The sequence below is a fragment of the Sebastes fasciatus genome, chromosome 12, assembly GCF_043250625.1.
Source record: "Sebastes fasciatus isolate fSebFas1 chromosome 12, fSebFas1.pri, whole genome shotgun sequence".
NCBI classification, from domain to species: Eukaryota; Metazoa; Chordata; class Actinopteri; order Perciformes; family Sebastidae; genus Sebastes; species Sebastes fasciatus.
In genome coordinates this window covers 9,881,032-9,901,842 of record NC_133806.1, presented here as the reverse complement: position 1 = coordinate 9,901,842, position 20,811 = coordinate 9,881,032, and the positions used below count along the sequence as shown (strand labels likewise).

Genomic DNA, 20,811 nt, shown 5'->3' with positions numbered 1-20,811 from the left:
GAAGCAGTTGAATATAACATTAAGATTAATTTACCTGATGGGAATGTGTCAGCTAAAATTAATTGTAGTTTTTGGTGAATTAAATACCTGATAGATCAATCAGTTCTATGGTTTCTAATAAAACCATAAATATTAAAAGAGATTGATACTGTACCTCAGTAGAAACTGTGTAACAAAAATCTCTGCTTGTTGAGAAATCTTTTCACGGCACATTGTAAAATGTCTGCATGCTGTACACTACGTACTGCACCTGTAAACACCATCAAACCCAGAGCTTTCAGGACTGCAAGAGGGGGTTCATGTTAGTCCAAATTTCTGTGATCCAGACAAGGCTCACCAAAAAATGACATTTTATTGCATTTTCAAATCACACCATCAAAAAAAAAGAGAAAGCCATCTGTTTATAAAAATACAACACACCCGTCTATACTTTAGGAGATCTCTCCAAATGCAATAAAACAATATACATTTCCATATAATGGCCACATATACAGTATGACATTATTCCCCGTTTTATTGATATATATATATTTATGTATTTTAGTCTCCCGTTTCTTTTACATAAACTTACCGATCAGAAAAGGCAACATGCAGGTGATAGCAGCACATTTAAAAGACAAAGAGAACATTAAACACAACTTGTCGAGACAAAGGGGAGACGGTGACATTTTAACTTTGAACCTCCCAAAAAAAACACTAAGATGAATGTGTTAGAGGTAGTGCTCAACATTTAACCACAGAATGAAAAGGTGATGAAATTAAATAGGTCTTATGCTGGATTTTTATTGAACAACAGGCAAACTATACTTATATTATATACCAGTAGATATATTGTAATATTGTAATTTTGCAGCACCTTGTATTTGGTTCAAGGAGGTTTTACTGTTGTAATTCCTGCTGATGACCACAAGAGGTCATCTTTAGTATTACTCAATACCTCTTTAACCTTCAACACTGGCATGGAGAAGTTCACAAAATGCCATGAATGTTTCAAGAGTAAAGAGTTGCTTCTTCCTCTGCGTTAATATGATGCCAAATGAAAAAAAAAAAAGCTTATGTAAACATGGCTTTTCTGTGCGAGAACGTGCTCCGCTCCTACATCCACAAATCTAAATTACTGTCACAGTATGTTCATGCACAGGCTGATTCCGCCGTACACAGAATATAAAGTGCGTTTCTTCTCGTCATCTTAGTTTCATGTTGACAATCTGAATCCTTCCTCCTCCCTAAAACGAGTTTCAGTGGTCTCTATATCGCTGCTAGCAACAGCATTAATATGTTTTACTAGGAATTACATTTTCCCAGGTCTTTTATGCACTCAATTACTTCCATGACCTGCAAAAGCTCCAACGTAGGTTTTGCAGTTGCATGTTTTATGTATAACAACGGCTCACTGTCGCAGCCTGACCAGGTCATGACAAACATGTTCAAAGAAAACACTGTGTCAGTCTGTGGGAAATGCTTTCTGGCATACAATTATTACCATATTTCAAAAACAACAATGGTAACAATAATGTGCAAATTATAAAGATGGAGTGAGTTTTTTTTTATCTCACTTTTGGTTATTCTTTTATCATAAAACGACTTTGAGAGAACATCAGAAACAATGCAAACAGACAAAACACACCAGAGACAGGCTGCTGCTGCTGTGTGGACTTTTAAAACAGTTCATTCAGGAGATGTAAAATGTCTTTTAAAAAGGCTTTTAAAGGGTGAAGGTGGGGAGGCGGGGTGGGGGGGGGTACAGAGTTGGAAGATGATCCAGAGAAAGTGGAGGTGTTGGACCAGTGACACAGATTTAGTTTGGTGTTAGAAGTCTGACAGGCCCAAGGCTGGAAGAGGCTGATGGGAGGAGAGGAGCGGACTTGGGGGGGTGGAGTTATAGAACCTTCTGGAGGATTGCGTTGGGCACTTCCAGAGTGTCGTCCCTCACCAGGACGATGTCATACGAGTCCATATATTTGTCCAGCAGCTCATCAACCTGCAGAGTGAGACCAGAGAAAACGGTCAGGAGCGGCTTTACGGTTCATGTTGTGAATCTCCAAGCAGCCACAGTTAGCTGTCGCCGTGGAGATCCAGTGGAAAACAAGCAGCGCACAAACACTGTTTTCAGCTTTCAAACGGCAAGTAATCAGGAGCTGTACATTTTGCATTAGTAAAAAAGTGCAGCTCAAACATCACCTCCCTCCCTGGCCTCAGTTTATTGATTATTTCTAAGATTCTGAACTCAATCGACTCAATGATCGATAACATGTTTTAGGATCCATGGTTATGTGTCTGTACCTTTTCGTTGAGGTATCCGATCTTGAGGATGTTCTCCACGTTGGGCGCGCCGTCGGCCATGGTGAGGTCCCCCAGTGAGTCACCCATCAGGATGATGTTGGAGTTTTCCTTCACCTGTTTGAAGTACTCCGTGTTCCGCAGGGCGCCGTCGTGTTTGTTGAACACGTGGATCAGCTCGCCTTTGAAACCCTTCAGGACGCCCTGTGAGATGAGGAACAGATCCGATCAGCATGGTGAGACATTATGTTTCTTTAGTCATGATGAGGAAGATCAGAAAGAGCAGAGGTGTCTGTGTTTCCTGCAGGACTCACGTTTTCGTCGAAGTCCATGAAGTTGGACACGACCTTGACGTTGGGGTAGTAGACGTCGGCTTGGCGGATGACTTCCTCCAGGATGTCACCCAGGCCAGCAGAGAAGATGAAGACGGGGACGTCGTGCTGCTGCAGGTTTTCAAAGAACTGCAAATAGCCATCCCTGAAAACAAGCAGACACAGAAAGGGACAGGTTGGTGAGAGGCGTCAGTTATTCTGTACAATTTAAAGGTGCTAATGGTAACATTGACGCTTGTCTTTAGAGTATGAAACAGCCCTGAGGATCTACTGAGCCCCAATTTCCTCACTTAGTCGGGACCTTTCTAGATAAGAGCATCACCATCAGTTAATACCCATAATGCAACAGTAAACTGCAGTAACGCTGTAGTGTTTAGAGTGCCCAAGCGAGCGTTGAGGAACACGTACTTGAGGACAGCGCCAGACTCTCTCACCACCTCTGCCAGTTTGTCCTTCTCTATCCGCGACTCCACAAGTAGTGTGTGAGACTTGAAATACCTGCAAACACACACACACACATTTTTAGGAACACTGTGTAGAGAAAAAAGTGTATTCTGCTGGTTGTGAGCAGAAACATAAACATGACTGTGTGTGTGTGTGTGCATGCGTCTTACCACTCCACTATAAATGGGAATTTCTCCTCCATGGTGAGATTAGAGTCGATCTCGATGGGATAATATTTATTCTTCAGCTGCAGCAGCTTCTCTTTGCAATCCTCTGCTATCAGATTGCAGTTTTCAATAATATCTGCACAAAGAAGGAGAATGACACCATTATAATTTATGTTTCAAACAGGCAAGAAAACCACATTGAAATTGGGAAATTTTAATTAAGATTCGCAAAAAATGTGATTAGAAAAATAAACACTAAAACATGACACTAAAGCCCTATTCACACAGGACTAGCATTACCAGGGGACCTTCGAGGGATTTAGAAATCACCCACTACATCTAGGTATCTGTATTTTACTCAAATTTACTGACATTATCCCCAGGATATGATGTCAAAGGCTCTACGTAACATCCTAAAAAGGAGTGGAGAAAAAACAAAAAACAAAAACTAGAATTACCGCCTTGCGGTTGTCTGCCTCCGCCAACCAGTCAAGTTACAGTTTACATCCGTGTCTGTCCAAATGTCATTAATTCATCATTTTATCCTGTTAGACATTTGTGTGAAATTGTCATAATTAGCAATTAATTCTTGAGTTATTGACCAAAACGACAAAAACGTGTTATCAGTTCATTCTTGATTCCAAGTGGACGTTTCTGTCAAATTTGAAGAAATTCATTCGAGGCGTTCCTGAGATATCACGAGAATGGACCGGACAGATGTATGTACGGATGGACGGACAACCCAAAAACATAATGCCTGTGACCACGGCTGTCACCGGCACGGAGACATAAAAAAAAAATACGGCCTCAAATCACAGAGATGCCGATTCACACGCAACTAATATTATCACATGACCTCTGTGTGAAATATGATAGGTCATTTGTGGTGGAATTTTTACTTGACAAATAACGGACATGGCAGATTCGCACGGGATTAAGATTACAGACGACCTCCGCAATAATTATAAATTACTAGAGGTCCCCAGGTAATACCAGTCCCGTGTGAAAAGGGCTTAAGAAACATCTCATGTTGTTTTCTTGTTGTACTTACGGTGACATGACGGACAGCGTTCGCCGTTGACAGCGAACTTGCTTAACGTCATGTCGAAGTCTGTGATGATCTGCAACAGAGACAAGAGCATTTTGTTTACCAGAACCAGAGGAATACATGAATCAGACACATTGGATCCTTAAAGGGCGGGTCCATCATTGTTGAGTTCTTTTTTTTTTTTTTATATTATTCTGTAGCTTCCCAGTGGTGTTCCTTATGTATTCAAATCCCAATATTCACAATTGATCAAAGTATGTATGTTTTAGTCTCAAAAATGCGATTTTCCCTTCAAGCCCTTCTAAAAACCTACATGACCCGACATAGGTTTCTGCATGATGACGCTGCTACATCCTTATAGTCACTGTATTAACGTTACATACAGGAACTTAGATGGCAGTCGGCAGAGTGAGACAGAGTGGGTGAGTGGAACCTAAAAGACTGAGTGACATATAAGACCATACACATACACAGCTGGAGGAGGGCTGGATGTTGCATCTGGATATGCTGCTTGGAATGTGGAAAAAGCTGCAAGTTCTGTGTTTGTCTCTACAAAGTGAGTCTACTTTTCCAGGTAATTTAGGACTTCAAAAATAATCAAGAGGAGCCTGTAAAGCACTGAACCCATTCAAAGTGTTCAGCTTGTGAGAAGCTTTTCCAGTTGCAATAGGCTTGTGAGCTTCAGTACCACGAGGTGGCGCTGTTTCACCAAAACACTGACTTCATATTATGTTCTACCTGTAGTTTGGAGGCACCTCCTTTGATGAGGCCACAGATGATCTGCTCCACCCTCTCAGGGTCCCTCATGTGGACTGTATTCTTCTCAAACTGAGGCATCTGGAGGGAGGGAGGGAAAGAGAGGTTATTATAGACAGATGTTTAACCATCAGTTTAGCATAGACTTGAAAAACAGGAGGAGGAGGAGGAGGAGGAGGAGGTGTTGACAACTAGGGTTGATTTGGATTTAGGTTGGTGTGTGTTGAGGGGTATGAACTGACTACATGTCAACCTAGAATTAATGACGTCAGTGTATTTGTTCCCTGGCCGAGACACACACACTCCTGGATGGGGTTTCAGAGTCATGAAACAGCAACAACACGATGTTTGGAATCTGTCGGCGTTGTATAACAAGCTGAACGGCCACACAAACAGCCACAGTAATATCTTGCAGAGAGCAGGTGAACTTCAGCCCTTGTTGTTACTTCATCTCATCGGCATCAGTTCAGAACTGACTCGTGGACAAGTCTGTTCTCAAAGCTTCTCATTGCTCGACAAGAGGATTTTTTTTTTTTTATCCAAAATGTTATCTTAATGCAAGATAAAGTCAAAAAGTACATCCCACCCCTACATAACACTAATATATAAAGGCTTAAAAGCTGATGTAACAACCTTGACAGTTGAAGGTTGCAGGAGGGGCAACAAACACTGATCTGCATATAGCACTTGTACACTGTGCTGATGAAAAGCAAACATTTGAATAACTAAAAACACATACAAACAAACACATACAAACAAATAGCAACCTCCCCTTCCCCAAAACATAACCCCCACCCTGCACAACTTCCACATTCTTACATAATCAGCATCCTTCAGAAACATGACACCCAGTACACAAACTAAAAATACAAACTTAGTTCCATCCTGCTCTCTAATAAGCATTTCACTCACTCACAAACACACACTTATCTCAGCGTGCAAAGAGCCAAAACAACTCCCATAACTTCATATCTGCTGAGTAGAGACGAACTGTAGACGAAGAAAAATAGTCTCAGACAACCTCCCATTTGTTTTTAAATGACAGGTTTTTAGCTGTAGGGAGAACCTATGAGAACATGCTGTTCCTGTAAAGACCACAAAGCCTGTAGTGTACCAACGGGAGCAGTTTAGGCTGCAGAGTTTTACAGGGCGTCTCCCTCTGATGGCACTGGAACTCAAACCTGCTCCTCATCTGAGCAAACTGAATATTCTGACAACATGAAATACTGCTTCACTATCAACAATAAAAAACATCTGTACTGTCAAGATGCTAAATGTGATACTGCCAGATGTGCTGCATCACATTCCTGTGCGTTGTTGTTTTTTTTTTTAAATATATATATTTAGCACACTTTATGATCTTTTCAGTGAGAGCAGGTTACAACACTACAATCTACCCAATGTAGGGTTTAGGTAAAAGCATCAATTTCTGGATTACAAACAGCAAATACTGAGGTCAAAGGTCAAAGCATCCTTATAACAGGAGAAGACATTCAGGAGGATTTCGTTACCTTTGATAGCAAGAATTTGTAGCACTAAATGTTTTTACTGTTAATATGAACCAAAAATGGCTACAGCCGGGAGTATAATCAGTTATACCCAAACACATCCACATCCACACAGACATCCACAGCACACACACACACACACACTCTAACTTACCGCGGGTCTGTTGAGTCAGCTAAAAAAAGAGTGAGGAAAAGATTGTATGGCTGCAGAGGGCTTTTATACCTACAACAGTCAGGGAGGGGGCGTCAACCAAAATATCAGGCAACATAACTCCTCCCCCTAAGGAGATGCTCAAACACAAACACAAACACAATGGTAATTTCAGCTGACCCATGTCACATACTCAAGCACACTCAAACACACACACACACACACACACACACACACACACACACACACACACACACAGATCAGTATAAATAGACGTGGAATGGGGCCAGTGGAGGAAAAGTGACAGTATCTACCCTTGTTCCAGTAATGTGACCTTTGACCCCTTGAAAAAGGAACCTTTAAAATCAATTACACAAGGTGGACCCCCTCCAGTACTACTACTGCTGAGCACACACATTTTACACACACAACACACACCCCACTTCACCTCCACAAACACACACATGTGGAAAATAGCTTGATGTCGCGCGGAGGGTCATGGGAGTCAAGGTTCAGTGCGAGTGTCAGGCTGTTTGGTCAGTCACACACGACTCAGCTAATGGACATGCAAACACACGCACGCACGCACGCACGCACGCACGCACGTGTCAACTCCAACATAACCCTTCTTGTATCAGTGAACCCATATTCATCCAAAGGTGTATTTTTGGAATATTTATGATGTCAGACCATGTGTGCAATGTCATGATTGTGTGAACACAAACTCCAAGCTAACAGAAGGCTTAACAGTTTATAGCAGCACAATTAACTGACTTTATAAAATTATATATTAAAGTGACAATTACTTTTACTAGAAAATGCATTTCCTGCAGAAAATGCATGTGAATGCTGAAAGCTACAATTAATTTGAAAAAGCACAAGTATTAAGTGAAATACATTATTATTATTATTATTATTATGATACATTATTGTGTTCTACTAATCACTGATTCAGAGAACAACAAATATTTGTGCAACATTGACACTTCGTCCCAGGCTTGTTTTTTTTGCTGAACAAGGCTCAGTTCCCTGCTGTCCTCTGTTGTCGCTGTAAGATGGCGGAGACAGGAACATGAGACAACCTCGTCCTCCTCTCCTGTCCTCTGCCGGCCTCGACTGCCTCGCATACCCCGACTCCAAAAAAACTAGGTCGACACTCTCTGATTACACTTTACCACAATAACAGTGCAGGCCCCTGCTGAACGCTGGACTCAGAGAGACAGCCCCGCAAGTCCTTTCTTTCTTATCTTTCTGTTCCACTACAATCCTGTGCAATCCTTTTTTCCTGTCTTAACGTGACGTGCAAGTGGGGCCAGTTTCGATTGTACCAGTACATGCAAACCACAAGAAACCACGGTAGCGACCTGTCAATCACCAGGTAGCTACAGTGCGCCCTAAAGCATACTCTGCGTTATAGTTTATTTGACTCTAAACGGGACCATAATTTACTAAATGAACATCATGCTGTATTGAAGAAGACTTGAAACTAGTGATTGAGACCATAAACCCATGTTTACAATGTTTACTGAGGTAATAAATCAAGTGAGAAGTAGGCTCATTTTCTCATAGACTTCTATAAAAGCAGACTTATTTTTGCAACCAAAGGAGTCGCCCCCTGCTGGCTGTTAGAAAGAATGCAAGTTTAAGGCACTTCAGCATTGGCTTCACTTCTCAGACCCGGAGGTAGCCCACTGGTTGCACCTCGGTGCAATACAGCCACACGCTGCTGACGCGCTTCACCTTTTACCTCAGCATGTGAGGGAAAAAAGGTTACAACACCATAGTCTGCCACATGAATGCAATGTCACATGTCACATTAGCATTTTGGTGGTTTAATTATTGGGCCTGCAGGGAGAGTTGCTATGATAACAGCAGTGTGGCTTCAAGACAAGTATCACACAGAGATACAGATAAAAATAAGGAGGTAAGGAGTGATGATTAAAGGTTGTTTGTTAGAAAAGGTGGATCTATTCACAATGTGATAGCAAAGCTGAGTGCAGCTTTGGTAACACATTATTTTCTAAAAGCTTTACATAAGGTCTTGTTTGAATACTATTTTGCATGTTGCTGCAAAACACACTATCACAGAAAATGACTGTTCTAACAGCTGTCAAATTGCCTGTTCAACCGCCTCCCAGCATTCCTCTGAAATCCCACCTCCTCTGCACAAGCCTGAGCAAAGGTTACAGATAGGTTTGTGCTGCTGTGACCCAGCCTTGGCCTGCCGGGGTCAAAGGTCATCAAGGACAAAGTGCAGAGCCCCTCTGAGTGTTTCCCTCACCCCTCTAGACAGGTGACAGTTCACAAGCTGTTGGTCTTCATCTTTTGACACAACCTGAGGGATGACTGATCCCAGCACTGTTGTTTGAACAAGATACACTTTTGACAAACAACTGTACTCAAACTGATATACTGCAACGTCTGCAACCAACACCCTTACTACTACTACCTCTTCCATTAATACAACTGCAACTTTTGCAACTACTGCTATAGTTATTACTACCTCCACATATCGCTTACTACTACTACTAATGCTGCTGATCTTATTGCTACTATTGATATTACTACAGCTTCTGCTACCACTACTAGTCATACTACCACTAGTTCTAGTACAATTACTACTTTTGATGATACTACTGTTTGTTAACACTATTGCTGCTATTGTCGCTACTTTTTTTCATCTGTTCTGATCCTCCTCCTCCTCTTCTTCCTCCTGATACTGAAACTTCTGCTAACACCACTTTTTTTACTTCTACAAAACTTTGCTACTAGTACTGCTGTTACAAATATTTTACTACTACCACTGCTGATCTTACGACTACTATTCATAGTACTACACCATATACCACTATTACTAGTCCTACGACTACTAGTTTTACTACAACTACTAATTGTACTGCAACTTCTTCTACCACCACTAGTACGACGTCCAAAAATACTACTTCAACTTTTACTATTACTAATACTGCTGATCTTAGTGCTACTACTGATACTACTGCAACTTCGGCATCAAGTGACCCTTTTGTTAGATCACATGTAGTCAGATGTTTGAGATGTCCTGCTTATATGGAGGGCACCTAATGCAGGAATGTGTTTTTATGGTTGTCTCTGTACTTCTACATAAAGCTGTATCTTTAGGACAATGGATAGGCAAATATTGTGTTTGTGCATTTTGTTGCCTCTCTCTCATCACTCTAGACAGAAGCTGATTTTAATTTGCCACGACAGATGTTAAGACATGCCTGAGTGTTATTAATATATGACATAGTGCCTGCTTTTGCATTGAGGCCATTCATGAGTTTCACGTGGACCCACCCACACTGGGAACTCCTTTGGTTGTCATGGTGACAGCCATCTGTTGCTACTGATAAAGCAGCATGGTCAACTCAATAAGAGGCTGAAGCCGCCCGGAGTTCAGGTGGAGTTCAGACTTCACCCTCTAATTCATATATCCAACAGTCTGTAAAAGCCTAAATGTGCCTTGTCATCAAAGTGAATGATTATCATAGAGCACATCACAATTATATCTGTTTAGAATTTTAAAAAGGAAAGAGAAGAGACAATCAGATTTGGATAATAATGCGGGTAAATTAGTTTTTAAACACAATCCACTAGGGTAAATTTCTAGAAGAGACCTAGTTGTTATTGAAGATTGAAGATTAATTTAATTGTTAGTCAGACTATACACAGGCTAAATGCACAGCAGAATAAAATTACATTGCATCTGGCTCATGAATGTAATATAAAAATGCTAAAAAAAAACGGACTAAACTGAAAAAAACTGAATATAATTGCACATTAAGGAACCTGACCAGCAGCACCCGCCCATTAAGCGACAAAGGATCACCTTAATGCTCTGGCCATGCTCTCCATGGAGAAGAAACTCGTCAGAGACATTCCTGACTTTAAGAAGAAGGTCATTGAGAGGTTTGCCACTCAGAAGGAGAGAAGAGCAAAATTCTTCAACAAATAGGCTGTCAAAGATATGCAGGCTTTCTCACCACATTGACTTTTCTTGTACATAGTTATCCTCAGTCTCATTTTGCTTGAATTGGTCATGGAGGACGCATCACAATTTAATTGAGACCGGTAAATTAGTTGTATTGTTCTTGTTAACTGTATTTTATGTAGTATTAATATCTGTGGATGTGTTGTGGTTGTGCCTTTTGATTAAGGTGAGAGAGTTTTGAAGCAGAAGTGTTGCTGGAGTTTACCATCTCTACGCCTCGGAGCACTTGAGTCCCATGCTTATGTGTACATTCAGGTGAATAGCTTCAGGACTTAACAGCAGTATAACACCAGTATTACTATGTCTACACCTCAGAGCACTTGAGTCCCGTGTTTCTTTACATTCAGGTGAATAGCTTCAGGACTTAACAGCAGTATAACACCAGTATTACTATGTCTACACCTCAGAGCACTTGAGTCCCGTGTTTCTTTACATTCAGGTGTCTGAATAGCTTCAGGACTTAACAGCAGTTTTCCTAATTACACTTCATGTTTACTTCCCCTGATCTTTACCTCACTATTGGTTTACCAAACAAAGCAAGGTCAACTGGGGCATCACAGTAAGTAAACATTTCTATTACATGATATATTGTTATATTACATTAGTATTGTATTACATGTTTACTATTGTATTATAGTATTCAGTTGAAGTACTCAGATCTTGTACTTCAGTAAAAGTAGCAATACTACCATGTAGAGAAATACTGTTCTACAAGTAAGGGTCCTGCATTCAAAATCCTTCTTAAGTAAAAGTGCAAAAATATAAGCATATGAATATACAAAAAGTAGCAAACATAAAAGTACACATTATGCAGAATAGTGTTATATTATTGGATTATACTTATTGATGCATTAATGTGCTCCTCACTTTAATGTTGCAGCTGGTAAAGGTGGAGCTCATTTTAATGACTTTATATACTGCTGGGTAGTTTAATCTATAATAATACATCATCATTTACTTGTTGAATATATTTTGTATTAATTATCTGAATCTGTAAAGTAACTAAAGTCATTAAATCAATGTAGTGGAGTGAAAAGTACAATATTTCCCTCTGAGATGTAGTGGAGTAGAAGTAGAAAGAACCATCAGAACATGGAAATGCTCAAGTAAATTACAAGTACCTCAAGTACAGTACTTGAGTAAATGTACTTAGTTACTTTCCACCACTGAGTACATGTTATACTGTTGTATTTTTCTAAGCATTCTTTATTGCTCCTGTTGGAATAAAATAATTGTTGATTATTTAACTGCAAAGTAGTAATGTGTTTTTGATACCTTCACTTTTTTGCATTAAATCATTACGGGATGTTTGCAGAAATTAATTGGATGTGGCACAGCCCTACCTAGAATAATGTCCACCAGCCGCCACTGATCATATTATAGAAAGTACTGTGTACTGTTCTGTAGATACTGTATAAATAAAGTGAAGTACATAGCAATCCCTACATATTTGTATGTTGCTTTGGTCTCCATCCATCTTATTTTCTAAAAGAAACCCCAAGACTTGCAGTTCAAGTGTAGCTCCGTCCTGCCCTCTAGAGGTCAACAGGGTGAAACACACTCTGGACCCGAGTTTGCCCCTGATGTTCGCACAAGGGGTGAAAGTGTGAGTTGGTCTGGCATCTGCCAAATGAATGTAATGTAAAGATCAGTTTGGACTTGGAATATAACCGTTCACTTCTTATGTATGATTACTTCTAACATTTAACTAATGACAGGTTTAGGGTTTAGCCATCAAGAGGAGAACCTCAAAGAAGCACCAGCTCACAAAGCATGAGAAGTGTGAAATGCTTTACTTCTAGTGTGCAGGCTGTGCTTTGAAAATACTTTTCTGGTAGTATGATGAGAGTCTCATTCAAGCGTTTTGAGTTTTAGGACACTCCGTTGTACAGATGGATATATTGTCAATAACATGGATGGACAAGAGTTTACATTTCTGCAGTTTAAAACATCTAACCATTTTTTTCTGGGCAGCTTTATACCATGAAATCAAGCCATGAACATTTTGTTGTTGATGCAGTTGAAAACGTGAGCAAACAAACAAACAAACAAACATGTAACAACCAACAGTAACCAGTGAGCCAAGTCATGCTGGTAACGAGCAGGCCTGCAGTAAACACAACCCACAATGGTTTCTGGGAATGAAGACAATAATGTGCTTTGGTTTTCTGTGATGCCCATGTATTTCTGAAATGACCCAGCTGAGTTTGTAGGAGTCTAGGTGAGCTATGAGAGTCACAAAACTCGCTCAGTAGAGGAATGTCCCTTTAATATTTCAACACAGGACGCAAAATGAACGCCTGGCTGAGCTGCAGTCGTGTGATTTTACACTCTGGGGATCCAGAGCGGATGTTTGTGCTTCTGTAGCATCAGGCATCATGAAAAGCAGATGGGAGAAGAAGTTGAGCAGGACAGGAAATGAGCTAACTGTTTCTATCCAGAAGCCGTAGTGGCTACTACTACATCCCAAAACTCATCCTCTAGCGTCATTTCTTTCACCACACGACTGGATTTGCAAAACCGGTGGTGGTGGAACCTAGGGGAGAAACTGACTATGAAACTATATCACATCAGCAAGGATAGAACAAGACACAGACAACTGAAGAGCTTTCTAGGATCTTCTCCTGCTCACTCTGGTGTAAATATCTAAATGTCAGCTGATGGGTTGACTAAGTCGCTCACAGTTAGAAACACATACGGAAACCAGCACGATCAGAAATCAACTCCAAGCACAAGTTTCATGTCTCATCTCTGACCCTCCCGTTCAGAGATGAAACTGTTTGGCCTCTCAGGTTACTTTTATATAAAGTATATTCACAACTTCTACTTCTACAAACTGGCAGTTCAAAGTTTCAGCCCGAAAATCAATAATGATGCAAACAAGCAGATGTAAAAGCGGTCAAAGGTTGATGTAACGTCAAACCTGCAATAATGGACTGGAATGCAAAGAAAGGAAACATTTTACATGAACAGAGGAGATCATTGTGGAAAGTGAGTCACGAAAAACTACATGAAGCTGCTTATCAAATAGACAAGTTTTCTGCCATTCAATTTGCTTTTACACAAACCAAACATGCTGCTGTAAAACCCAGCTTCACACTTTAGACTGTAACGAGACAACGCTGATAAAAGCACACTTACAACGACATAATGAGAGGAGGTGACCTGCCAGGGAAACTACAAGCAATAAAACCATAAATGTGTGTCTGCAGCCAGAACATTTGACTGCTTTTTGAAATCTGATGGACTGTTTCTACTGTAAATGTGAAACGTGGCAGCTGAATTTGAGAGAATTCCTTTGAGGTAAATGAGCTTGTGTGTGTCTGTGTGGGTAGACAATACATACAAATATGCAGCTGTATAGGTGCAGCCAAATAACTCGGACATGAGTCATATAGATTCCAATACATAGAAACGCCCTGTAACGCTTGCAAAATTCAAAGTCTAAATAAGAATTGCAGCAAATTGTCGAGTAGTTGTGAACTATTAAATTAATCGCCAACTATTTTGATAATTGATTCATCGGTTTGAGAAATTCTTTTAAGAAAAAAAGTGTGTTAATATTTTCTGGTTTCTTTGCTCCTCTATGACAGTAAACTGAATATCTCTCAGTTGTGGAAAAAACAAGACATATGAGGACGTCATCTTGGACTTTGGGAAACACTGATCAACATTTTCTGACATTTTATCGAATAAACAACTAATCGATTAATCAAGAAAATAATGGACAATGAAAATATTTGTTAGTTGCAGCCTTAGTTTAAATATATTCTATAAGCCCTGGAAAAAAAATAAGTTTAACATCCATGCCGCACATTTTAAAAACTATGTTATGAGAAAATAAATATGTATATTCAACGACTTCTTCTTTGTTGAACTACATACAGTATATCCTCACATGGGTATCTGAGGGATGGTGTTTAAGTTAAATAAAAATGATATAATTACGTTCATAACGCCTTAATTATCATCAAAAATCTTGAGAAAAAAGAAAATGTTTATCTGGCCTGTGTGCACAGGTTCAACTAGTTTTCTTACAGATAACAATTTTGTAAAAACAAGGTTCAGTAACATTTATTTATACTTTGCAAAGTAAGAATTTAGTTGTTTTCACCTTTTTTCTGCCCAAACATATACATTTCTGAAAGCCTGTAGAAATGTTTCTAAAAACTAAACCTAACATTTGTTTTATTGTATAAAAATGACCAGTGCCATGCACTGAACAACGGAGAGTGTAGTGCTGTATTTTTATTTATTTATTCTAAACAATTCTATACTTGAATCACAGCAGTCTTGACATATGGCCATTTGTCTACAGTTTGTGGTGGAATGTTTAGGTTTGTGCAGAAGCCTGATTCCTGTCGGACAGGTTAGAAAGCTGGACAAACTGTCCGTGCTGCTGCTTCTTGTTTAACCTCCATGCTGCCTGTTCAACACCAGACAACAGCAGCAGCAGCAGCACAAAGCTGTTTCCAGGACAGTGAAAGAGCTGCAGAGAGCATCACTGACACACAGAGTCAGCTGCTGTCAAAAGCTTGAAAAGCTGCTGCTCTTTCTGTTGGAGAAAAGCAATCTGATGACCTCTAAAAAACAGCTGCTGTTTTAGGGGACATCCACGCATGCGCAGAGACATCATGCAGGTCCTCTACTGTAAAGATACCAACAATAACTGTGTCACATTTCCAGACATGGTTTTCAGAATAGAGGCGCACACATGTTGCAATGTCCTGTGGGTGTTACATGGGTTAAAATACAACAGTAATACTAATGTATTTAATGCCTTGCTTGTTCTATCTAAATTCCACTTTAAACAACTGATGGTCCCTCAATGTCTACTTTATCATTCTCACATCATTATCATTATTATCATAAACTAACTAATAAATTAGCCATAAACCTCCTGAACTCTGACGTCTCCTCTGTCTGAGTTGAACACGTGAAATGTGAATGTGCAATAACACGTTGGTCACTTTTGCAATGTAAATACTGTAAATCTACTGTTACGAATATGTGCAATAACATGCTGATCACTCTGTGCAATAATTATATAATTATCTGATGGACACTCTGTGCAATAATCTGGCAAAACTGTCATTTCATCAATATACATATTGTATTTTTATATTTTATATTGTATTATCTTTTATATTTTTTATATTTATATTGCACTATCTCTTTTTTTATTGTATTGTCTTTTCATTAGCACATATGGGATTGTCACAATCTAATTTCGTTGTACTACACGATGACAATAAAGGGCTTGAATCTGAATAATGAGTACAGCTTATTTTGTCACTTATATTATCATTCCCATATCATTATTATCATAATGAGTACAGCTTATTCTTGAATTTTTTTTATACTTTATTTTTTCCCTTTTTTCAAGGTTGTTTTCATATATGCAATCTACAGTTTGTAATTACAATAGTTTATAAAACAATTTTTAAGTAGATGAGCTTATAGACAAACTCATTAAGTACACTAGAGAAAACAACTTCAAAATTGAAATAAAATTAAGAAAAGAAATATATAATAATAATAATAATGATAAATAATAATAATAATTATAAAAAAGAAAGAATAAAAAACACACATACAACAAAAAAGCAAAAAAAATACAAAAATAGGAGAGTAATAACAAAATTAAATTAACAAATAAGTTAATAGAAATTGAATTTGTACATATTTTTAAAAAAAAAGGTGTCCTATATTGTGTTTATGTTCTCTCTACGTGCCTCTGAAATTGTCAAATAATGTGTTTTGAATAGAATTACATTGATCTAAAACATAATTAATTTATCTTATCCTAGCGCTTTTATTTTGAAGGCGCAACAGGCCCACTTCCTGTTTTCTCATCGTGTCTGCCCCTGCTCGTCTTGACGCAGCATGATGAGTGTTTGCTTTAACTCACCATCTCTATGATCCGGGTTTTCTTGCCTGCTCGCTTCTTCTTGGCGACGATGTACTGGGCCAAAACCACGCCGCCGAACAGCACGCAGACGCTGGCGCTGGCCGCGGCCCCGACCTTCACCACGGCCGTCCGGTCCATGAAGGTGCTGGTGCTGTTAGTCCTCCAACCGACCGTAGAGTCAACGTCCTGCTGGGCAAAGATCCTCTATACTGAAGCAGAACCAGACCACTCACTCTGTTCACGATTCACATTTGATGCCCAACGTAACAGTTGGATGACAAAAACGTACTACACAGCAAGGCAGAAAATAAAAGTAAACTCACCTTGTTATTCCTGACCTAGGAGCCCTTTTTGTGTATTTTCTTTAAAAGCTTTTTTTAAAACTCTTTATGTCTGCTTCAGAAGCTTTCCCTGCCAGATACTAGTCCCCTCTTTCACTGTTAATTTCAAAATAAAACACACTTCCGTTTGTACAGGAAATGCCAAAACAAAAGTCAGACATAACATACAGATGAAGTTCATAGTAATATTGGGAATAATTTACAAAAAAAACATCAACTGAGATGATTACACAGAATTTGGTTCAAGTATCTCAATATTGAAATCTACGTCAGGATGCCACATCGGCCCTTTTACAGTGAGCATATATGCTATAACTAAACTCGGAAGAAGAGTTTGGAAACTTGTGTTTGGTGGATTATTTCTCTGTTGTTACAATGCTAATTGGCATTGTATGTTACATCGTTGGACAGCCTGTTTATTTACCTTCATAATGATGTCCAACTTGTAAGGATCATGCATTTGTGGGATGAGCAGCACAGCCGATTATGTGGGTAGCGCCCAAGAAAAAATTGCCAAAATGCTCTGCCAATGGTAAACAGTGTATTCTCCTGTTGGTGTTGACTCTTGTTTTGAGTTGTTTGGTGGATTGGATGATTGAACTCTCTATCAGTAACAAGGAACAAACAAGACATATTGGCTATTTTACACTTTATTCATTTAATACACCGTCAGGAGCCTCAGTAGCGGTGGAAGATCCATACGCAGCCACAACAGCCTGGCACCTCCTCCTCATGCTGGTCACCAACCTGGTCACACGTTGCTGTGGGATGGTGTTCCATTTCCTCAACCAGGATTCATTGTAGGTCAGCCAGCGTGCTGTAATGTGCTGTAACTATTCAGATTGGTCTTCAAAATAATTATACTTTTGTACTTTTATTTGGGTATAATTTTCAAACATGAAATCAAGTATGCAGTCAAATAACAACATTTTCTCTTACTTCTGAATGATCTTTCCTTGCATACACTTATTTGATTAAGTGGTTATAAAACCTGCATTGGGCATGTCGCTAGTGCATAAAGTAATCTTTAGAAGTTCAATCTTATTGGGTGTAGTAAGCCTATATTCATAGCTTTAACATGATGTGTAAATTCCTAATAATCATCTAGAAAAGTTTTGTTGTCTGAATGGGTGTGTGTTATATACAGTCTGTGGTGTGTATAGGTTCAACATAATTTTACCAATTCTGCTAAATGGACTAATGTTTAATTTTAACATTATGAATCATGACATTAAACCTGAAATAGAATAAGATAGACTAATAACCAAAACAATACTGCAATTTTCTTTTACCACACTGCTTTTCCATAGGTTTGCACAGAGGGATATTGCTTTCCAGCAGTGTCTCAGCAGGTTTTCATCCCACCAGTTCATTTCATGCTGCTGCACTGTTTGACTGGAATGAAAAACATCTGATTCTTGTGTTTCAGGTCAAATGTTTTCCAATTAAATTGCACTACAACACAACATATTCTGGATATAATTTCCCACAGACACATGAACACAAAATGATACCAAATGCAGGAGGAGAAGTGATGAGTGTGATGGTTAACAACATCCTCTGCTGCACACTGAAAAGTGTGCCAGTTCCGTAGTGAAGCATCCTTTTTTCAATAGACAATCTTTGTCAACTGTAAGCAGTTTTTATCGTTGCCTCTGACGTCACTGGCTGGTCCCTTAAAGGGGATCCTCGTACATTTACCCCAAAGTCATCAAATTATGTATATATTTTTTAGTTATGTCAACAAGAGATGAGAGATATTTTGTCTATTTATTATATTTATTTAATTAATTAATTAATTAATTAATTAATTTAAGGTTTCTATCTTACCACCATTAACTATACTACTGTAGTACTTATTACTTTTAATTTTAACTAACTAATTAATTATAAAAAAATATATTTTAATGTTATTTTCTCTGTAACTTTACCTCTAGGGCTGGGAAGAAGGCTGGACCTGTCTCTGTGTGGGAGTGGGAGGCGATGTGTATGTGTGTATTTATGTATGTACATATTAAATGTTAAATGTAAGATTTTTTTTGTATTATGGCACCGGTGTTATGTTTTGTTATGTTTGTTATGCTATGTTTGGAAAAAAAAGGAATAAAAAGAATTTTCCAAAAAAAACAAACAAGGGATGATGGATGAATACAGGAGAGAAGGCTCATGAGAATCAAATGATCAACTAAATAAATGCTGAAATATATATGGAAATAAATGAATAAATATTGGAATTAATAAATAAAAGATATATATACATATAAAATTAAATGTTATTTTATGTCTACATTTTTGTTCATCTATGTTTTCATTACTTTTTAGCTGTTTTTAACCTTGATTTGACAGAGGCAGTGACAGCTGTGGGAGACATTGGTCTCATACAGGGAGAAACCTAGAAGAGGCAGAGAGAACAATGTATATACACCTAATCTACCTGAATCTACCTATACCTGAATCCTGGTAATCATTTATTCATGAATCGCTCAAAGTGATGTTGAAACAAATGTGGGCCACAATTAAGAGGTTTGGACCAAGGCTAGTATTCCTCGAAGGTGTAGTAATATAATTTAATTTGTTTCAAGCAAGTGCACCGTTGAAGCCTGGAATATAAAAAATTATATCCAAGTCATTTCATTTACACATACGTCTGCAGATACACATTTTTTCAAGACATTGTCACTTAATGTTAAAGGTTAAATTAGAGGAAAGTATTTTAAGTTAAATTTCCTGTAATGGAAACCCTGCTTCACCTCACATCACTTTAAAAGAACAAGTCAGGTGATAGAGTTCTCATTTGAATACTAAAAGAAGGACAGTTCAGCGGAAACTTTATCTGACCAGTGTGTAATCTCTTGATTTCAATGTGCAGCAGCTTTGCTGGCCATTTGCATTTTATATTATAATGACCGTGTAATGGAAATTTTCATATCTGAGTAGGCCAAAGTTAACCATGTACCTTTAGAGAATCTCAGGGCCTCACAGCTAGTAGATCATGTCACCATAAGCATTAAAACAGTGACCCAACAGTTTTATCTTCTGTGACTGTAAACAACAGAGGGCTGAAGTACTTGTTATGTCTTGTGATGCTCTGTTGTCTGTTCTGTGCTGAAGTAATGATAATGAATCACTTTTCTATCTTTCTCTTCTGTTGTCTGTTCTGTGCTGACATAATGATTCACTTTCTATCTTTCTCTTCTTTGCACTTATCTGTGTGTTATGCTTTAGTATGTATAAATACTGACTACTCTTGTGTTCTGGGCTCACTTGCCACAGCCCACTCAGGTGGCTGTGCTCGTGAGTCCATCTGCAGATGCTTTTCTTATTAATATATGTTTTTTTTATTAAATTTACTTGAAAGACAAGTTGTGACCTTGGCTTGTGTCTTGTTTTATTAGAAATTGCCACCACAAATTTGGCGTTGTCGGCAGGATCACTCGTGTGAGGGGGACCCCTGGAACTCAGTGCTGAAGGTAAAGGCCATGCATGGCTGGAGTCTGGGACTCAAAACTGGGACTTGAAACTGGGACTTGAAAACAAATGGTACAGAGAGGGCCTTGATAGGGACAAACTCAAGCTTGACTGGTTGTTTCAGTGACTCTGCCTGACACACTTTTTCAGACTCTATTTCAGATACAACACTCTGATCCCCATGTCTCAGTGGTCAAATCGAAGGATGAAAGGTGGCAAGATTTGGGACCTTGAACTAAAAGGTGTAATGATGCTACAGGTTGGGAAAAAACAGCGGACCCCAAAGTTGATTTTCACAGGGTCTCTGATTCTCTGCTGTGGTAAACGCAGTCAGATCTGTTGAACTCCTCTCAGACACAGAATGGAAACTGACAAATTTTGCCCTTACACAATATA

The 20,811-nt window shown here is 38.9% G+C and overlaps 2 protein-coding genes across 4 annotated transcripts in view; both read right to left on the bottom strand.

The window, feature by feature from the left end:
- The window catches only part of s100a1 (S100 calcium binding protein A1), a 356,523-nt gene that overhangs the window by 56,975 nt on the left and 278,737 nt on the right, over positions 1-20,811 (bottom strand). The window lies entirely within an intron of this gene.
- On the bottom strand, positions 297-17,064 carry nt5c3a (5'-nucleotidase, cytosolic IIIA). Of its 3 annotated transcripts, none has more exons than XM_074653037.1 (9): positions 16,930-17,064; positions 16,607-16,792; positions 5,010-5,108; positions 4,275-4,344; positions 3,227-3,359; positions 3,021-3,110; positions 2,595-2,757; positions 2,284-2,484; positions 297-1,981 (listed from the first exon to the last, which is right to left on the bottom strand). In XM_074653037.1, exons 2-9 carry the CDS (start codon positions 16,742-16,744, stop codon positions 1,880-1,882), a joined length of 996 nt encoding a protein of 331 aa, XP_074509138.1. In that variant the 5' UTR covers positions 16,745-16,792; positions 16,930-17,064; the 3' UTR covers positions 297-1,879. The 3 variants fall into 3 exon arrangements, with proteins under 3 accessions (XP_074509138.1, XP_074509139.1, XP_074509140.1); XM_074653038.1 differs by having other exon boundaries at positions 16,607-16,795; positions 16,930-17,043; XM_074653039.1 differs by lacking the exons at positions 16,607-16,792; positions 16,930-17,064 and adding an exon at positions 6,690-6,740.